Source organism: Oncorhynchus keta, chromosome 33, assembly GCF_023373465.1.
Source record: "Oncorhynchus keta strain PuntledgeMale-10-30-2019 chromosome 33, Oket_V2, whole genome shotgun sequence".
NCBI lineage: Eukaryota > Metazoa > Chordata > Actinopteri > Salmoniformes > Salmonidae > Oncorhynchus > Oncorhynchus keta.
The window spans coordinates 11,291,860-11,309,757 of record NC_068453.1 but is presented as its reverse complement, the minus strand read 5'-3'; the positions used below and the strand labels follow the sequence as shown (position 1 = coordinate 11,309,757).

The 17,898-nt window shown below is 44.1% G+C and overlaps 3 protein-coding genes across 7 annotated transcripts in view; all 3 read left to right on the top strand.

Moving 5' to 3' along the window:
• c33h12orf56 (chromosome 33 C12orf56 homolog) overlaps window positions 1-7,850 on the top strand; it is a 27,200-nt gene extending 19,350 nt beyond the window's left edge. Inside the window, exons 4-13 of one of the 3 annotated variants that reach the window (XM_052491895.1) lie at window positions 2,177-2,630; window positions 2,821-2,906; window positions 3,157-3,301; window positions 3,559-3,650; window positions 4,033-4,122; window positions 4,233-4,353; window positions 4,951-5,019; window positions 5,145-5,222; window positions 5,360-5,538; window positions 6,922-7,850. In XM_052491895.1, coding sequence (XP_052347855.1) covers window positions 2,177-2,630; window positions 2,821-2,906; window positions 3,157-3,301; window positions 3,559-3,650; window positions 4,033-4,122; window positions 4,233-4,353; window positions 4,951-5,019; window positions 5,145-5,222; window positions 5,360-5,538; window positions 6,922-7,036 — 1,429 coding nt within the window. In that variant the 3' untranslated portion in view covers window positions 7,037-7,850. Of the gene's footprint in view, window positions 1-2,176; window positions 2,631-2,820; window positions 2,907-3,156; window positions 3,302-3,558; window positions 3,651-4,032; window positions 4,123-4,232; window positions 4,354-4,944; window positions 5,020-5,144; window positions 5,223-5,359; window positions 5,539-6,921 lie in introns of all 3 variants that reach the window. The other 2 variants (XM_052491894.1, XM_052491896.1) reach the window with 2 other exon arrangements.
• A 131-nt stretch (window positions 7,851-7,981) lies between these two features.
• Window positions 7,982-10,782, top strand: LOC118366222 (single-stranded DNA-binding protein, mitochondrial-like). 2 transcript variants are annotated; one of them, XM_035748730.1, is made up of 6 exons: window positions 7,982-8,102; window positions 8,626-8,698; window positions 8,819-8,876; window positions 9,052-9,280; window positions 9,505-9,593; window positions 9,689-10,782. In XM_035748730.1, the coding sequence occupies exons 2-6, from the start codon at window positions 8,675-8,677 to the stop codon at window positions 9,733-9,735; spliced, it is 447 nt and encodes a 148-aa protein (XP_035604623.1). In that variant the 5' UTR covers window positions 7,982-8,102; window positions 8,626-8,674; the 3' UTR covers window positions 9,736-10,782. The 2 variants fall into 2 exon arrangements, with proteins under 2 accessions (XP_035604623.1, XP_035604622.1); XM_035748729.1 differs by lacking the exons at window positions 7,982-8,102; window positions 8,626-8,698 and having other exon boundaries at window positions 8,792-8,876.
• A 377-nt stretch (window positions 10,783-11,159) lies between these two features.
• creb3l2 (cAMP responsive element binding protein 3-like 2) overlaps window positions 11,160-17,898 on the top strand; it is a 28,652-nt gene continuing 21,913 nt past the window's right edge. Inside the window, exon 1 of one of the 2 annotated variants that reach the window (XM_035748728.2) lies at window positions 11,160-11,696. Coding sequence is in view for 1 of the 2 variants with exons in the window: in XM_035748727.2 (XP_035604620.1) it covers window positions 11,800-11,898 (99 nt within the window). In the remaining variant the exon portion in view is untranslated. Of the gene's footprint in view, window positions 11,899-17,898 lie in introns of both variants that reach the window. The other variant, XM_035748727.2, reaches the window with a different exon arrangement.

The window sequence follows — 17,898 nt, the reverse complement described above, 5'->3', positions numbered from 1 at the left end:
CAAGTCAATATACTGTACACTGAGACTGTGCTCCACCAGGAGTTGAAGAGGAAGTCTATATAGACTATTGGTAACATGTCAAGTTCAAGGCAAGGAAGTCTTAGTAGACTATGTGCATCAGTACATATGATGCCCCAAACCTACACTGTGAATCATTTCCTGTAAAATGTACAATAACTTACTGGCAGCAATTGGCCAGGAGTAAGTTACTGTAATTCATTTCACAGTACAGCTACTGTAATACATTTTACAGTAATAAACATGTTACTGTAATCTAATTTACAGTATATTACTGGAATTTCCCATGCAGTGATATATTACCCAGTGTTCTTTGCAGAATTTCATTTTGGTTATTTAGTGGGCGCTCTTGTCCTTATAAAGTTACGTTTCAACCAAGGTTGCTAAAAAATAAATATATACATATATTTCTGTATATATATATCACAGTCATAGCAAGTAAAGTTACTGAACATGTTTTTGTAGTTGAGGATACATTGGTCTTCAAAATAATTTTTACTATCTCTGGATAGAGGCAATATATTACCGACATATTCACAGTAACTTCATGCCAGAGCAATGAAACAGAGTACAATACAATAAAAGTGGCTATTAAACGGTTATAATGTGTTTTGTATTCTATTTTACTGTAACTACAAGGGATTAGAGCAAGCAGGTTGGCTGTAGGCGTTTGCATATTACAGCATATTCATGAATATCACTTGCACTTCTAGAGGCCTAAGCAAAGGCTTCCAAACTGGCAGGGAAAAACAGATCGAATGGACATGGATAAATAGTCAGACATTGTAAAGGTAAAAAGCCAGCTGCCAATTTGATCTGTTCCCTATATACATTGAATTGTTAGGGAACTACTACCACATATCACTTAAATTGGTACAGGACTCTCGATAACAGGTGTAACAAATTCAGCCACTTTCAAGGCATGCCTAAAATATGCTAAAGAGCCACAATATTTTCCCACAATGCTCCATAATTTACAGTATGCTGCAGTAGATATATAGATATATAGCAAAACTGCAATACAGCACTATATTGTTGAATTGTATTGAAAACATAATCAGAAATGGCTAATAGTGACTATTTAATTCTATAATTATTAAAGCACACCAAGTGATATTTTATGTTTTCCATCACTTGCACTTTAGGCCTTAACAAAGCCTTCTAAACTGACAGTGACTACACGGAAAAACAGACTGAAAGGACATTTATAGCCACTCAACCATTAAAGATTTGAGACTGGCTGGCACTCTGACTGGGTGGCACTACTTGGCTCATTGTGCTCTAGCGACTCCTTGTGGTGGGCCGGGCTCCTGCAGGCTGACTACAGTTGAACGACACATTGGTGCGGCTGGCGTCCGGGTGTTAACAAGCGTGGTAAGGCAGGTCATGTTTCAGAGGACACATGCCTCGACCTTCGTCTCTCCCGAGCACGTTGGGGAGTTGCAGCGATGAGTGAGGAACGCAATTGGGGAGAAAAAGGGGGTAAAATACAACAACAAAAAATGCTCCTGAAGTTTGTCATTTCCATTTTGAAATGTCACTCTTGACTTTTCCCTCACGAAAAAGGTATTAACCCCTACAAAAATGTCCATTCATTATATAATGAAGATGAAAATAATGTTGCAGGATTATTTACCTGCTGTAGAAAACTGGCTCAAATTAAGACCCTACATCTGTATAGACACAGGCTCTTTAAATAATTGGGTTTTCCTCTAAGGATCATGACAGTAAATCTGCACATGGAAAGATATCCACATGGAAAGATACCCTCCTCTAGCTCTTCCTCATTGGGGATTTCGAAGAGAGTTGAAGGAAAGAGAGGAGAAGGGAGGGAGAAGAGAGAGAAGAAGTGAAGAGCCAATAGAAAGTGACAGAAAGGCTTACTGAGTGAGTGACCGTGTCAAGGTTCCAGGTCAGGATCAGGTAGCTGTTTCTCTGTGCCAGGGGAATATCCTCCCTCTTCACTGCCCTCTCACTCTGCCCCCTGGTGGACTAACACAGCATGACCTTGCTGTCCTGCCAGGAGCCACGATACGTTACCACAGTACAACTGAGTTGTGTAATGTGGCTTAAATTGTGTGTGTGTTTGACTAGGTAAGGTGTGTGGGTGTGTTTCTGACACAGTCACACTGACTGTACCATCTCTCTGTCTCACCAGTAGGAACAGGGAAGAGGAGGAGGAGGAGGAGGAGGAGGAGGAGGAGGAGGTGGAGGAGGAAGAGGAAGAGGTGCTCCGACTGAAGACCACACGCTCAGCCTCCTGCCCTAACCCTGAAACACTTGGTCAGAGACAGGGTCTAAGACTGACCTTGCCTCGCCCTCTACCCCATCCAGTTTCCCCAGCCCCAGCCCTCTCCCTCCACTCTCCCTCTTTCTCTCCCTCTCCCCCGGGTGACCAGACCCAGATTCCCCCGGAGGCCCCTGTGGTGCCCAGGAGAAGAGGCTCGGTGCTGGCTCGCCTGCTGAAGAGAGATAGGGTGGTCAAAGAGAGGGATGGAGAGAAGGATGAAGAGGAGGGAGGAGAGAGAGAGGCGGAGCTGCATCTGTACGCTGTGTCGCCTACATCTCGGATCTACCTGCACCTGCAAAGCTCCTGGAACAGTTACATTATAGTGAGTCATTCACTGTGTGTGTGTGTGTGTGTGTGTGTGTGTGTGTGTGTGTGTGTGTGTGTGTGTGTGTGTGTGTGTGTGTGTGTGTGTGTGTGTGTGTGTGTGTGTGTGTGTGTGTGTGTGTGTGTGTGTGTGTGTGTGTGTTATAATGTTGTAATACCGTGTGTGTATGTTGTTGTTTTTCTTCCAGAGGTCAACGTTGCTGTTGGACCCCCTCTACAGAAAGAGATGCAATGTCATGTTGAGCACCTCCCCACAGAAACAACCCCCCATTAGGTACTTTCAAATACTGTTCCCCTATCAGATGCTGATGGTATTCCCATCAGGGTCATGTTCCGTTGACACAAAACATAAGAAAACTGATCCAAATGGGGAGGTACCACCTGAACGTGTCCAATAAGAAACACTTGTTTTGCTGCCCTAATGAGAGACAGCCCTGATACTGTTCCCCAGTTGATAGTTTCCCCCATCAGATACTGTTCCAACATGTTGTTCCATGGTCACTCCCTCCCCTGTCGGTGTGTAGTTGGGAGCGTACAGCCCACCTGTTCCGACAGCTGAGCGGTGAGTTGCTTCAGGAGGGCATCAGCCTGGAGAGCCTATATCTGCTCCTCCAGGAGCTCCGCACCGCAGCACACCGCAGCATCACACTCAGGAAACTCTTCTGGAGGGTGAGATCACATGGATCTGTGTGTGTGTGTCTGTTTCTGTGACTGTGTGTGTCCTTCTTTCTCTGTCCTTCTTTCTCCATACATAACTGTGTGTGTGTGTGTGTGTGTGTGTGTGTGTGTGTGTGTGTGTGTGTGTGTGTGTGTGTGTGTGTGTGTGTGTGTGTGTGTGTGTGTGTGTGTGTGTGTGTGTGTGTGTGTGTGTGTGTGTGTGTGTGTGTGTGTGTGTGTGTGTGTGTGTGTGTGTGTGTGTGTGTTAGTCCAATGACATGTTTCCATTCCTGGTGCCGATGCTGGAAGACTCCCTCCGGAGCTGTCAGAGGCCGGAGACCAACACAGCAGACAGCCTACTGTGAGTGACCCTTTGTGTGTGTGTACAAAGCTGACAGACTATTTTGAGTGACTACAGTGATCCTTGGTTAAGACTACCTCTTATCTTTTATAACATCACCACCAGTGCCTCTGTGAAACACCTGAGTGTGGATTAACTAAGGAACCCCGTCGGGTTTTCTTTGGGGGTTTTAAGCAGCTTTGTCTTTATGCAACTAGATTATGGGTTTAATGTGGATCTCTGTGGCACTACTACACTGAAGAGTAATAGGTCAGGTAGGTGACAGGTGACAAGTCTCACTAGCCCCCTCCAGTGGTCAAGAATATAATGGTTAAACTCCATCATACCTGTTCTCAAAATGGGTTTATCTCTGCCCCTAACCCTCTTTGTCTCCTGTGTCCAGGCTGTGTACTCTGATCGTTCAGACCCTGGCCTTGATGTTCAGAGAGACAGAGATCGAGCCGGCTCGACTCAACATGCTTACGGCCAAGCAGTGAGTACACACACACCCATTCTCTCTCCTTCCTTTATGCTTTCCCTCTCTCTCTCCCTTGATATCACAGAGGTATAGCTAACAGGAGAGTGTGTTGTCCCTGTCTGCAGAGGTGCCCTGACAGCCAGGCTGTTACTAGCGTTGGTGTGTGACCCAGAGCTCCAGAGCCAGACACAGGGATCGAGGAGAGTTTCCCCAGACTCAAGACAGGGCTCGCCCCCACATTCAGAGGTGAGTGTGGGCCCTGGATATAATTGGTTGGACATTAACATTTTGTGTGGTTGTGTATACGTTTTTTATGACTTGTGTAATAGGAATTTCCAAAAGAGAAGAGCAGTAAAGTCAAGTCGGGTTTATTACAAGTTGCAACAGGGAAACACCTCCAGCCCAGAAGCAGAGAAAATGTCTAACTGGCCTTCTCTGACAAGGCCCCATAGTATCCTATTCAGCAGACAACTGTTCTGTAAACATCAGCCCAAGAGGCTTGCAGGAAGTCAAAACAAAAAGGCAGTGACTTTGCCAGCGACTATAGAATCGCACAGTGTTCATCAGAACGCCATTAATACCACGCAACAGTGTATAATCCGTGTCCTTGGCCCTTGCACATTCAGTCTGGTGTCTAACGCTGTCGACAGACGAGAGAACTATCCCATAACATTCACGTCGAGTGACCGTCAACCTACAATCAGAACACTGGAAACCGATGGGCGTCAACAGAAAAGGGGGAAAATCTATAAATAGGCTGAGCATCGTGCTAATCCCTCCGCGTGAAATATCAACTTCCAGTCATCTCAAATGTTCCCATCACAACTTGTCTGTCAGCTGCAGGGCCTGTTCGCGGAGTACCTGGATGCAGGGTGCTCTCTGCTATTTGAACTGGTGGTACTCTGTCAGGAGGTGAGTGCCCTTCACAGCGGGCAATGGAACGAAACTCCCACACCCTAAGCATGCTAATATACTGCATACCAGTATACATATTAACTGTACAGTATGTCGCCTAATGATCAACTCTGTTTCTGCAGGCCAGCCGAACTCCGTCTCCAGAGCATTTTCTGACTGTAGGCTGGATCCTGAGAATACTGCAGCCTCATCCCTCTTTGGTAAGCCTCTACGTATTTGAATGGATGTCCACTTCAATTACTTGATACCTCGTCTGAGTAGTTGAATCTCCCTCTGTCAACCTGTCTCATGGTTGGTGTGTTGTCCCCCCTTCATATCTCTCTATTTATCTCCACAGCTGTCGTTCGTGGGGTACCAGGCTCGGCAGGTGGTAGTGGTCCTGTCTGGGTCCCAGGCCCCTCTCAGCCCGTCCCAGGCTGCGTTGTTGTTCCAGCGCTGTAGGGTTCTGCTTGCCTGCCTGAAGTACAGCTCCCACCTGGGCCAGCACCTCCGAACGGAGTACAGAGAGGAGTTCAGGTGAGAGGTAGAATCAGTCAAACATGGTTCCAGTTCCTCTACCTTAGAAATGTTTGTTCCATTTGTGGTCTGTAGATGGCAGTGCTGCGAAAAAGTATTGGCCCCTTTCTGATTTTCTCAATTTTTTCATATTTTTGATACTGAATGTTATCAGATCTTCAATCTAAACCTACTATTAAATAAAGGGAACCTGCTTATTTTATTTATTTAATTAACAAAGTTATCCAACACCCAATTCCCCTGTGTGAAAAAGTGATTTCCCTCTTACACTCAATATCTGCAGTGACTGCAACCAAATGCTTCCTGTAGTTGTTCATCAGTCTCACATTGTTGTGGAGGAGTTTTGGCCCACTTTTGCATGCAGAACTGCTTTAACTCAGTGACATTTGTGGATTTTCAAGCGTGGACTGGTCGTTTCAAGTCTTGCCACAACATCTCAATTGGGATTAGGTCTGGACATTCCACAACTTCAAATGTGTTGCTTTTTATGCATTTTCATTACTTGATTGTGTGTTTTGGATCCTTGTCCTGCTGCATAACCTACAGTAGCTGCGCTTCAGGTTCAGCTCACAGACGGACTCCCTGACATTCTCCTGTAGAATTCTCTGATACAGAGCAGAAATGGTTCCTCCTATTAAGGCAAGTGGTCCAGGTCTTGAGGCAGCAAAGCATCCCCAAACCATCACACTACCACCACCATGCTTAACCGTTGGTAAGAGCTGCTTACTGTAGAATGCAGTGTTTGGTTTTCGCCAGACATAATGGGACCCATGTCGTCAAAAGAGTTGACTCAAGTTTGCCAAAAAGTCCCTGGAAGCACCTGGATGATCATCAAGACACTAGGAAGATGTTCTATGGACAGATGATAAAAAAAGAATATATATATATATATATATATACTGCACTGTTCAGCTCAAGGGTAATGGTATTGTATATACTGTATACATTGTACTGCACTGTCCAGCTTACGGGTAATGGTATTGTATATACTGTATACATTGTACTGCACTGTCCAGCTTACGGGTAATGGTATTGTATATACTGTATACATTGTACTGCACTGTCCAGCTTACGGGTAATGGTATTGTATATACTGTATACATTGTACTACACTGTCCAGTTTACGGGTAATGGTATTGTATATACTGTATACATTGTACTACACTGTCCAGCTTACGGGTAATGGTATTGTATATACTGTATACATTGTACTACACTGTCCAGCTTACGGGTAATGGTATTGTATATACTGTATACATTGTACTACACTGTCCAGCTTACGGGTAATGGTATTGTATATACTGTATACATTGTACTACACTGTCCAGCTTACGGGTAATGGTATTGCGTATGTCTTCCATCTTTTACGGTATTCTCTTGCAGGTATTATGTGAAGCTGCCCTGTGTGGAGGAGAAGTTGCCCCCCGACTACCCCATCAGCCAGCCTGCTCTACGCCTCGTCTCTCAACTGCTGGGACTTATCATACAGAAGTTCTGACCACATACACTACATGAATTTCCTCGATTCATAGACAGATGTACTTAATGTCATATATTTTTTAGAAGTATACTGTATATCCGGGTTTCTTAAACTATGGGTCGGGACCCAAAGTGGGCCCTGTGCATGTGAGATGTGGGTAGTGAGATATGAGAATACAGCTACAATCACATTTCTTCTTAATTTGGGTCGTTGGAGGACGATTTGGGTCACAGACGATGGTCAATTGGACATATACTCTATCAAACTCTCTCACATAACATAGGGACAGGACATTGCTCTGGGAAGGTGTGCCTTTGTCTGAGTGGTGTGTTCTTTCTGAAGGACCTTAGAAGTTTCCCTTTACACCTGAGAGAGGTGGAGATAAATACGATGCGAGGCATCTCTCTCTTCTCTTCTCTCCTACACATGGCCTTGTTCTCAGGTTAACTGTCATGTAATGGCAGTCAGAATGGTCAGATTGGTTGTAATAAAAATGAATGAATGTAATCAAGGTACTGCATAATTCACTTTCTAGGATATTCAGCTTACACTAGAAATTAATAAAAATGCCACTTGTTGAGCAAAAGGCATGTTCCAAAGATGTACCTTATTACTGTAGTAAATTATAAAGGCCTACTGATTTGTAAGACCCTGTGTTCAGTATTTACTTAGAGACATTATCTATTTGTTTTGATTCAGAATTGTATGCATTTATTTAGATTTTATTGTATATCATCATCTGAGTATTCTCTGTGAGCGAAGGATTGTAACCAAAGGTTTTCTAGAACTCAACCTTGTTAAATGACCTAAAATAAAGATACTACCAGCTCTATTGTTCATATCTTGTTTCGCGCAGCTTCGCGGGAGACAACATCCATACTATTTGGAAATAAAACCTACAGGTTATGTAATGTCCCCCACATATATAATTCTTCATCATCAACTTAAAAATGGTCATTTGAAAGTATTTGATCCAGCCCCAAGTATGAGCGGAACACTCTATTGCTTTCTACAATGATCCACGGACCTATATTAGTGACGGACCGGAAGCGGCATGGACTGAGGATTTCGGTTTCTGCATCATGTAAGTTGAATGAACTTTCTGTATATCCTTAGATAGATATAATGATAAACAACAAGCATGCTAAAAATTTGTGGGACAAGTCTACTTTTTACGGCAGTTCATGTCTCTTCCCTATTAGTAGCTATCTATTCACTCTCATTGCAACTAATGTAGCGAGCTGGAGGGGCATGACCGTAACATCAGTAGTAGAGATTACAATGTAGCGTTAGCAAGCCATTTACACATGGTTATAATGCGATACAAATGATCTTTGTGGAGACCATGTAGCTAGCTACCCACACTAGACATAGTTCAAGCAGCAGGCGGTAGGCTAACGTTACTATTATTATCTTAGATTTAGGTATTTGAATAATGATACTATATCTAGATAACGTTACCCACTGGGACAGCTACCCAGATATGACAGGTGTGACTATAGAATAAAGACAATTGTGTCCATGTAACTTGCTGGCTGTTAGTCAGGATTAAAGCTCTAACTAATCCTCATCTTGAGAGGAAGTCAATTTGATACTCTTTCTTACAGTCTGTCTGTCCACTTTACTGCCATAAAGTACGTCCAGCAAACAGAGGGGATGTTGAGAAACGGAGCAGCACAGGTAAGTGTGCAACACACCTACTCCAGCTGTTCCCCCTGAATCGCAACTCTACTGTACTTTTGTGGCTGTGACTCCTTGGCTGATTGTAGTGTAATGCGTCTTTATGCCTCTTCCTTGCAGGTTTTCAGACAGCTGGTTAGACACCAGTCTACAGACACCAGCCTGATCCTGGAGAGATGTGAGTATAGACTGTCAGGGCACTTTCTCAGGTTTCTCCTCTATTGATCACAAACAATCCAGACCAGCTGATGTCTGTCCGCTCCTCTTTCTTCCCCCATAGCTTTGACGTGTGCACTCCTTAATGTCTTCCCCTGTGGCTTTGACATGTGTGCACCCCCTCCTCCACCCCACAGCGATTAACCGTGTCCAACTGCTGGGCCGCGTGGGGCAGGACCCTGTCATGAGACAGGTGGAGGGACGGAACCCCGTCACCATTTTCTCCATGGCAACCAACGAGATGTGGCGCTCCGGGGACGTAGAGACGTCTCCCGCAGGAGATGTCAGCCAGAAGACGACGTGGCATCGTGTGTCAATCTTCAAGCCTGGTCTGAGGGATGTGGCCTACCAGCATGTCAAGAAAGGGTATGTTCTTCACTCTGTGTCACCCTGTATACGGTGGGTTGTCAATTTCTCAGGCTGTTTCTGTTTTTCTGGGGACTAGGACCCTGATAAGTAAATATTTTTCCGTCTTATCTACTTAGAAGTGTCTTTGCCGTAAACACACAGGTGATAACTGGTCTTATGACAATCTGCAGAAAACGTTATATCAGTAACACATTCCTTGGGTCTGTGTGCCCCCGCTCTAGGTCGAGGGTTCTGGTGGAGGGGAAGTTGGATTACGGGGAGTACGTAGACAAGAACAACGTCAGACGCCAGGCTACCACCATCATTGCAGGTGAGTGAGGGGAACACCCACTCAGACACATTTCACATTCAGACATTTTATATTTTCATAACAATTAAAAAATGTGATTATTTTCCCTTCTACAGACAACATTGTATTCTTAAGCGACAACATTCGAGGGAGGGACCAATGAAGGAAGTGGCACTCTTCATCTAGGAGGAAGACTGAAGCTCTTTCTGTGTAGCTACTCTAGTGTCTATATATCAACTGACTGTTGGAGGTGTGCCTGCTATCTAAATGGACAGAACAGAGTAAAACCTCGCTGACTGTAAAGAATGAAAGAATGATAGAGGACTATCTGTCCCTTGTCGGTGAGTGCACGGGCAGCTCCATTGAGTCCATCTCTATTGAGTCCATCTCTATTTTGAAGTAGTCAATTTTCTTCTACTACTTCTGAGTTGGTAAACAAACTCAAAGGGTTTGTACTGCCACCTAGGGTGTGTTGTTGGAACAGGTATAAACCCAAGGTTGGGGATAACCTGCAGTTATGGAATGTTTGCTCACGAGTATAATTCATTGGCTGATGACCTGGATTGAATTATGTGATCCTTCCTTAACCCATAGGAGGTACCATCCAATTGACTACTTCAAAATGGTCAATGTCCTCAATGGCACTGTCCATGCTAAAACATGCTTATGAGTATTAAAGTACTCTATCATTCTGAGTGTGCCAGGGTATACCTAAACGTGTGGTTACACGTATGTATTTTAGCCACCAAAATTGTTACTAATCTTAGTTTACGCTCATTTGTGGTATTATTTGTGGAGTACAACTAATGGAACTGCAGTTCAATGCAGGAAGAAAAGGATCATGCCTTAAAGGTGAGGACTTACACTTGTTTCCCCAGAGAAGCCAAATCACAGATGAGAAAAAATAAATGGGTGATGTGTGACTGACATAAGGCTGAACCCAAAACTATGACTGTGCCAGTTTCATATTGAATGTTATACCACCTGTTTTCTTCTAAGCATGTCTTTCTGTTCTATTTCAAAGATAGTTTGAAACTTGTAACTATTTGTTTATTTTCGGTTTCATTCCACTTTAAAGTTGTTGTTTTTTTCCCTTCGGAAACCAGACACCAGATTCTCACCTCCATTCTGTTTGGGCAAATGTTGTACGCATGTTGTTTTAATGTACTTGTATGTATCATGTAGAATATTTTAAAAAATCCCCCCAGAACTTTTGCCTTTCTCTTCATTTCAATATCCACACATTAGTGGAATAATTTCATGTTTCTTCGCAGAATGTCCTCTTTGACCTGTTCCTTGGCAGACCACTCTAGAGTTGCGGTTGAAGTTATTGCAGTAAATTGGCTATTCAAGCGCTTTTTTTTAAGGCTTTAACTTGATTGGTTGATTTGCATTTCCGGGGAGGCAGTGTTTAAGAACGAAGAATTCTTGTCTTTCTCTGATTTGTTACAAAAAAATAACGTTGATGTTATTTAATTGGCTTATTCGCTTGTCAATCAAAGACTCGGGCTCAAAGCCTTTGGATTGGTCGCGGAACCTGTTCAATCACAGACGGTCTGAATAGAAGGACTCGTTTGATTGGTTTTGACGCAGATGGACAGGAGCAGGTCTTTCTCAGTTGTGAAATTCACTATTAATTTCTGACCGAAATTATTGCGAAGTGTTCATGCGAACAGTCTCCATATACATTGTAGGTGTTGCGCTAAATGTACATCCATTGTAATGTATGTTGCCATTTATCGTGAGACAACCTACGCATATGAAATGCAAACACTGTAGGGTTTTTAGTCTGATTAGATGTCGCTACTCTTCTCCCTGCCCCCACCCGCATTCCTGCCTGTCTGGTCTGCTCTGGACGTGGGTAGCAAACTTCGTCAAGGAATACGAGGAAGAAAAAGTCCATACAAACTCTGTGCCAAGAAAATAAACAATACCCAACACGGGGCAGCCTTGCTCTATTCTTCACCCTTTTTCAAATATTGTCATTCGGGGACAACCGTTTTGTTGGCAGCACTACTGCGTGTATTACGTCGTTGTAGCGACATCAACTTAACTACGTTTCTTCACTGAAGTTGTGCGTGGACGGAGTAAAAAGTAACATTCTGCGGTTGGAATCGCTGCAAGGTGGGTGAAGGAGTGTATTTGCTATCTGCGCTGCAAAGTATCATCAAGGGAACTGTCCTCATCTAACGACGCATTGTGAATCAGAGCGGTCGCATCGCCAAGGATGGAAATATTAGACAGTACTGAGTCCTTTTTACACTGGGATAGGAATCTCAGTGAGCTGTCGGAGCCTGGGGAAAACGAACATGTCTTATACAGCACAGTAAGTTACAGATAGGCAAATATGATAAACACTGCGGACCGTTATGGCACTGCCACACTTGTCAATAGCACTTTTATTATTATTGATTACCATACCAAGGTTCTCGAGGTTTCACTGGGCTGGTAGTGAATATATGCCATCCGTCAAATTCATCCGTTTTTAAATGTTTTAATCATATGATTTTCAATTGAGTCACTGCTGTTTTCAATGCAAACTATGATTAGCCTATTTATTGTCCTACTTAGACACCACACGAGTGAGCTCGGTCGATGGGCTAATTTATCAGTTATTTGGCTTGGGGTGATGGATAATGATGGATCCAGCTGGCTCAGAGGATGGGAACCAGACACTTACACTAAACTGAGACTTTCTCCACTGTCTAGATTTGGTGTGACTGACGACATTTCCTTACTTCTTCCGCCAATGCCCTAGATTAGGGACACTAGCTGGAATCTTAAAACGTCAGTGAACCCACACCATGTTGGTCTTATTTCTGTGTATCGGGACCAAGTCAACCCTTCTGCCGTCTATACCTTCACAGTTCCAATGTTCTCGAGCTCCAGCATGCACATTGCACTGTAACATAACTCAGCAAAGCCATTGTTATTAACTCACAGCAGAGGGAACTGTGTCCACAGACCTGCAGATCCATGCCGCCTGTGGGAATAGTAAATCCACAGGCCATGTGAGAAGAAACTGTACAACCTCTGTGTGAGAGAGTGAGTAGCTGGCTGTGTGTGTGAGTGAGTAGCTGGCTGTGTGTGTGAGAGAGTGAGTAGCTGGCTGTGTGTGTGAGTGGAGGAGAGGTTGATATTCTCAGATGGCACAAGAACAGAGCAGTGTCTTTGTTCAAGTCGTCCATGCCCCCCTCCTCCATTCCTTGGGTTTGAAGCCCACACACACACACACACACACACACACACACACACACACTCTCACTTTCTCTCCCCGGGGTTCGTTGACATGGCATTTCTCACAACAATGCAAACTGTTCTCAGCTGCAGAGCTGAGCTCTCACCTCCCCTGGTACTGATTGGTATGTATGTGTGTGTACTCTTGAGACTCCCATCTGGATCTCCCATCAGGGAGAAGGGCACATCTCTCTGCAACTCCCTCCCACTGGGTACAAACCAACGTTGAATCAACATTATCAAGACTGGACGTTGAACAGACGTCTGGGCTTTACATCGAAATAGAATGAGTCGTTTTTATGTCATTCTACTTCTATGGATTCGCGAGGCTGGAATTCAATCCAATCACGCCTTGTCTGCAGTTGCACCCTTTTAAAGGCAACGCGCCACATTCGAGGAGGCCGCAGATGTCAGCTCAATCCCGGACTAATTCCATTTGCACAATGCTCTCTTCGCTACTCGTGCCTCATGCAGGTCTACGTAGCTCTTGTTTCTCAACACGATAACGCAGCTAGTCTTTTTTTGAGGCGGCATCATCACATCTCCTCTCCACAACGACCTTTCCACACCACTCACACCCCGTTCAGAGAAACCCCATCCGCTCTTCATAGACGACTGCTCGGAGATAGTCAGTCTGAAGGACAGTCACACACAGCGGTTATTTGTATTACATGTTTGTCTTATATACCCAGGGCCGATCAGTCCTTAGAGAAACAACAGCATGACACTTGCCGTAGTGAAGGCAATATAAAGGAACGTCAGTTTGACTGACTTTTGGCAGAAAAGCTCATTCAGACTTGATGACAGACACTGATGTGGTTTTTGCTTACAGAGGAGATCTCAAGGGGAAAAAAATCTCTGCCCAAATATTTACGAAGTGCTCGCAGTCCGGTTTTTCGCAAGCATCTAGAATACGTCGCTGTTTGTGGTCATGCACCTGGGGCCCGCTTTTTTTGTCTTAATCGTCAAATCCTGTGGTTTAGCCTGCCTATTATCAGACAGCTGCAGTATTGCTTTGTTCCTATCATACATTTTCCACACATGATTCATCTCCTCCCGTCTACGCACAAACACCATTTATGTTCTGCGTTACAGCTTACCAACCGTTCTATATATACTAATCAAGTCGCAGTCTTGTGTGACGATCAAAGGAGGAACTCCCTAGGATCCTAGTCCTAAATCTATGGGTTTATAATACTCTGTCATTTACCATCCCTGTGTGTACTTTCCTGCGTACCTCGTGGTGTGAGAGCAGTTGAAGTGCAGTTCTGATTGTAGCCCTACCGTTCTTTCACAGCCCTACTGTGGAACTTACATTCTACACTTTTTTATGACTTTATTAGTAGTAAATATGCTAACTATGCGTCCTCTCTCAGAAACTATCACACTGTCAGCCTTGCACTTCTCTCTCTGTAAGGGTTGGACCAAAGGGTATTTATTGCTGTTTTGCAGCCTTGTAAGGCACAGTGTGTGTTGATGATGAAATTCCAAAGTTGTCTTGTCTGTGGAGTCTCGTCCCTGAATCTGTCGAGCGACAGATCGAGCCATTGTGCAGACCGTGGCGATAGACCTCTGGTGAGAACATTGTTTTGTCGCTACACTCCTAGAAAAAGTGGGTTCCAAAAGGGTTCTTCAGGTGTCCCCATAAGATAACCCTTTTTGGTTCCATGTAGTACTCTCTGTGGAAAGGGTTCTACGTAGAAGCCAAAATGTTTCTTCCTGGAACCAGAAGGCTTCTACCTGGAACCAAAAAGGGTTCTTCAAAGGGTTCTCCTATGGGGACTCCCGAAGAACCCTTTTAGGTTCTAGATAGCACGCAGACTGTACTGTTAGAGCTGCTGAAGAGAACAGAGAAGGCGTCTTTGGTGAACGAGCCTATCACGACTGAGTCAGTGAGGTCATAGCGGTGATTTAGCTCGGGAAAGTCCATTAACAGCTCTGCTAGTTCAGCTCACCCTGCCTAGGCACTTGGATGACAGGAAGTCCCAGGTCTAAGATTGATAAATCTGAAGCCACCGGCCGGCCCACAGGAGAACGTCTGTATGCCCAAAACCAACACGTCTGCCGCTGTGTTTGTTCTGTCCATATTTAGAACGAGTGAGAGCTACAGGAGAGGCCAGGGAGCAGAGATAGGCCTGAGTGGACAGATTGTACCTCATATGTGTCTGACTGGTAACAATACTTTCTAGATGTGTCTTGTGTAGTATATTAACACGTGGACATATTCATAAACCATTATGTCTAGGAGTGTTCAGTGGAAACGCTACGACTGGTTTAAACTGATCCGAGTGTTGTGGAGCGGAACCAGAGGCAACAGGATCACCCTGACCTGTAGGTTTGGTTATCCTACCCCAGGTTACTGAAACCTCCCCTGTGGTGTCATGCAAATATTTTCTCTCTGAGAAAGTTGGTCGCCAGAGGACATATCAAATCAAATCAAATTGAATGAAAAATCCCTTCTGACATCAGCTGATAACCCAGCCTAAAACCTCAACCAGCAAGCAATGCAGGTTAGATGCACAGTGGCTAGGAAAAACCCCCTAGAAAGGCCAGAACCTAGGAAGAAACCTAGAGAGGAACCAGGCTATGTGGGGTGGCCAGTCCTCTTCTGGCTGTGCCGGGTGGAGATTATAACAGAACATGGCCAAGATGTTCAAATGTTCATAAATGATCAGCAGGGTCAGAAAATAATGATACAGTGCAGCACATCAATCAGCTCAGAGGTGTATTAGGAGGGGTAGGTGGAGGGTACGGTTGGCAGTTTTACTTTAATAGAGCCCTCTTTCTTTCTCTCTCAGTACTGTATATGCCGGTTGGACATGCCTATGAAGGAAAGGGCGCACACGCACGCACGCACACACGGCTAGTCAAACAGAGCGGGCTCTCTCATGCTGTGTGTGTGTGTACAGAGTGATGCCTGTTCTCCACTGGGGCAGGGCAGCCTGATCCTGTGTGGCCCGTCATAACAGACCCCCCCCCTTTCTCTCTCTCTCTCTCTCCACCAGGCTGAAAGGGCCGTCTGTGTGACGTCTGCTGGGAGGGAGGGTCACAGTCTGGGACACACACACACACGGCACACGTGTGAATTCAAGCACACACATACACACTCACATACAAGGCCACATTCACTCACTGCCCTAACCCTATTCTATTCAATATCAACTCCTTCATTTCAGGAGAGGATAATTTCCGTGGGACATGCACTGATTTGGTGGTGTGTGTGTGTGTGTGTGTGTGTGTGTGTGTGTGTGTGTGTGTGTGAGAAACATTCACATGAAAGGGAGTGTGTTAAGTACTGTGTCCTTTGCATATATTAGACAGCCAATCAATCAGATTTGTATGTGATGATGATGTGCTTTGAAGTATGCAGTATTTGTTTGTCCCTGTTCCAGCCCTACACCTGTGTTTTATATGTAGGTGTGTTTCTGTCATTCCACAGCTCTTTCTTCCCTCCCACTGCATGTCACTGTCAGTCATTACTGTCAGTCATTCCTCCCAGGCATGTAGGTGCTTTGATCATCAGGAACAAATCATATTCCTCTCCAGCAGATATTTAGATCCAGTATCATTCATGTCGTGTTGCTATTCTGTTTTATACAACCGGTGGTTCTAATCCTGAATGCTGATTGGTTAAAACTGCATTCCAGCCAGTATCTATTCCACAAGTTACCACCGGCTAAATCTAAATGCCTATTTACTCTGTTCCATCTGACTGCGCAATCCGCTGTCTCATCAGCCCAGCCAGGCAATTTATCAACCTGATCTCCACTATAAAAAGCATCTAGGCATTATCTCACATTTCTTTTAGACTAACATTTTGTTTTCAACAGCAGAGATTTGTATAAACCTTACGGTCTGTCTCTCCGACATTTTCACCATTGTTTCAATATTCAAATTCGATTTCCAGATGTCCCATCGTAATGAACGTGTCGGGGTGAGACAGACAGGAAGGCAACTTTTCTCAGCCAGTCGAAATCATGAATCGGCATAATTTTTATGGATATATAGTACCAGTCAAAAGATTGGACACACCTACTAATTCCAGGGTTTTTCTTTATTTCAAACGCATTAAGAAGAAAATTAATTTCACAAATTACTTTTTAACAAGGCACACCTGTTGATTGAAAAGCATTCCAGGTGACTACCTCATGAAGCTGGTTGAGAGAATGCCAAGCGTGTGCAAAGCTGTCATCAAGGCGAAGGGTGGCTACTTTGAAGAATCTCAAATATAAAATAGATTTTAATTTGTTAAACACTTTTTTTTTGTTACGACATGATTCCAAATGTGTTATTTCATAGTGGTGATTTCTTCACTATTATTCTACAATGTAGAAAATAGTAAAAAATGAAGAAAAACCCTTGAATGAGTAGGTTTGTCCAAACATTCGATTGAAGAAGAAGAAGAACTAAGAACTATCAATAGAAAACAGGTCAAACGAAACGAAGTGCAGCGCTAGTTTGCAGTCTTTCCAGTTTCAGTTTGATGTGATTGTGTTAGCTGTGTTGTAGGTTAGCTCCTCTGAACCGTGTCCTGACGAGAGAGCACATTTTCTCTGCCAGGTGAAATCGTGCCTCATTAGCTCATTGTTATGGGTGTATCCAAATAAATGTCACTAGAAAAACAGCTTAACAAATGCAGCTACTTTGCTGTTGTTCTGTCTGCACTGTTTGACGTGACTGTAAGTTAGCCGTAGTTGGCTAGCTAGCAAGCATGGGATAAGAATGTTGCCAGCCAGTATGGCAATGGAACATTTAGAATGAACGACTGGGTCGAGTCCATAGATACAGAACAAAAAGAGTGAACGACTGGGTCGCGTCTCTGGTAACCGAACCAACAGAATGAACGACCAGCCGGCTCGGGTAGCAACCTTAGATTTGTGTCGGGACTATATCTTGTGGAAGGACGAAAAAGTATGAATAAATTAATCAAAATAACCTTTATAATATAAATATGTCAATCATTATTTGAATATGCTGGTAACCCGTTGTATAAATGTGATAACGCCCGGGAAGCCGGGGTTTGGAGGACATATTGACCCGGTTCGACTTCGTCTCGGGCCTAACAACACCCGTGCCAATATGTCCTCCA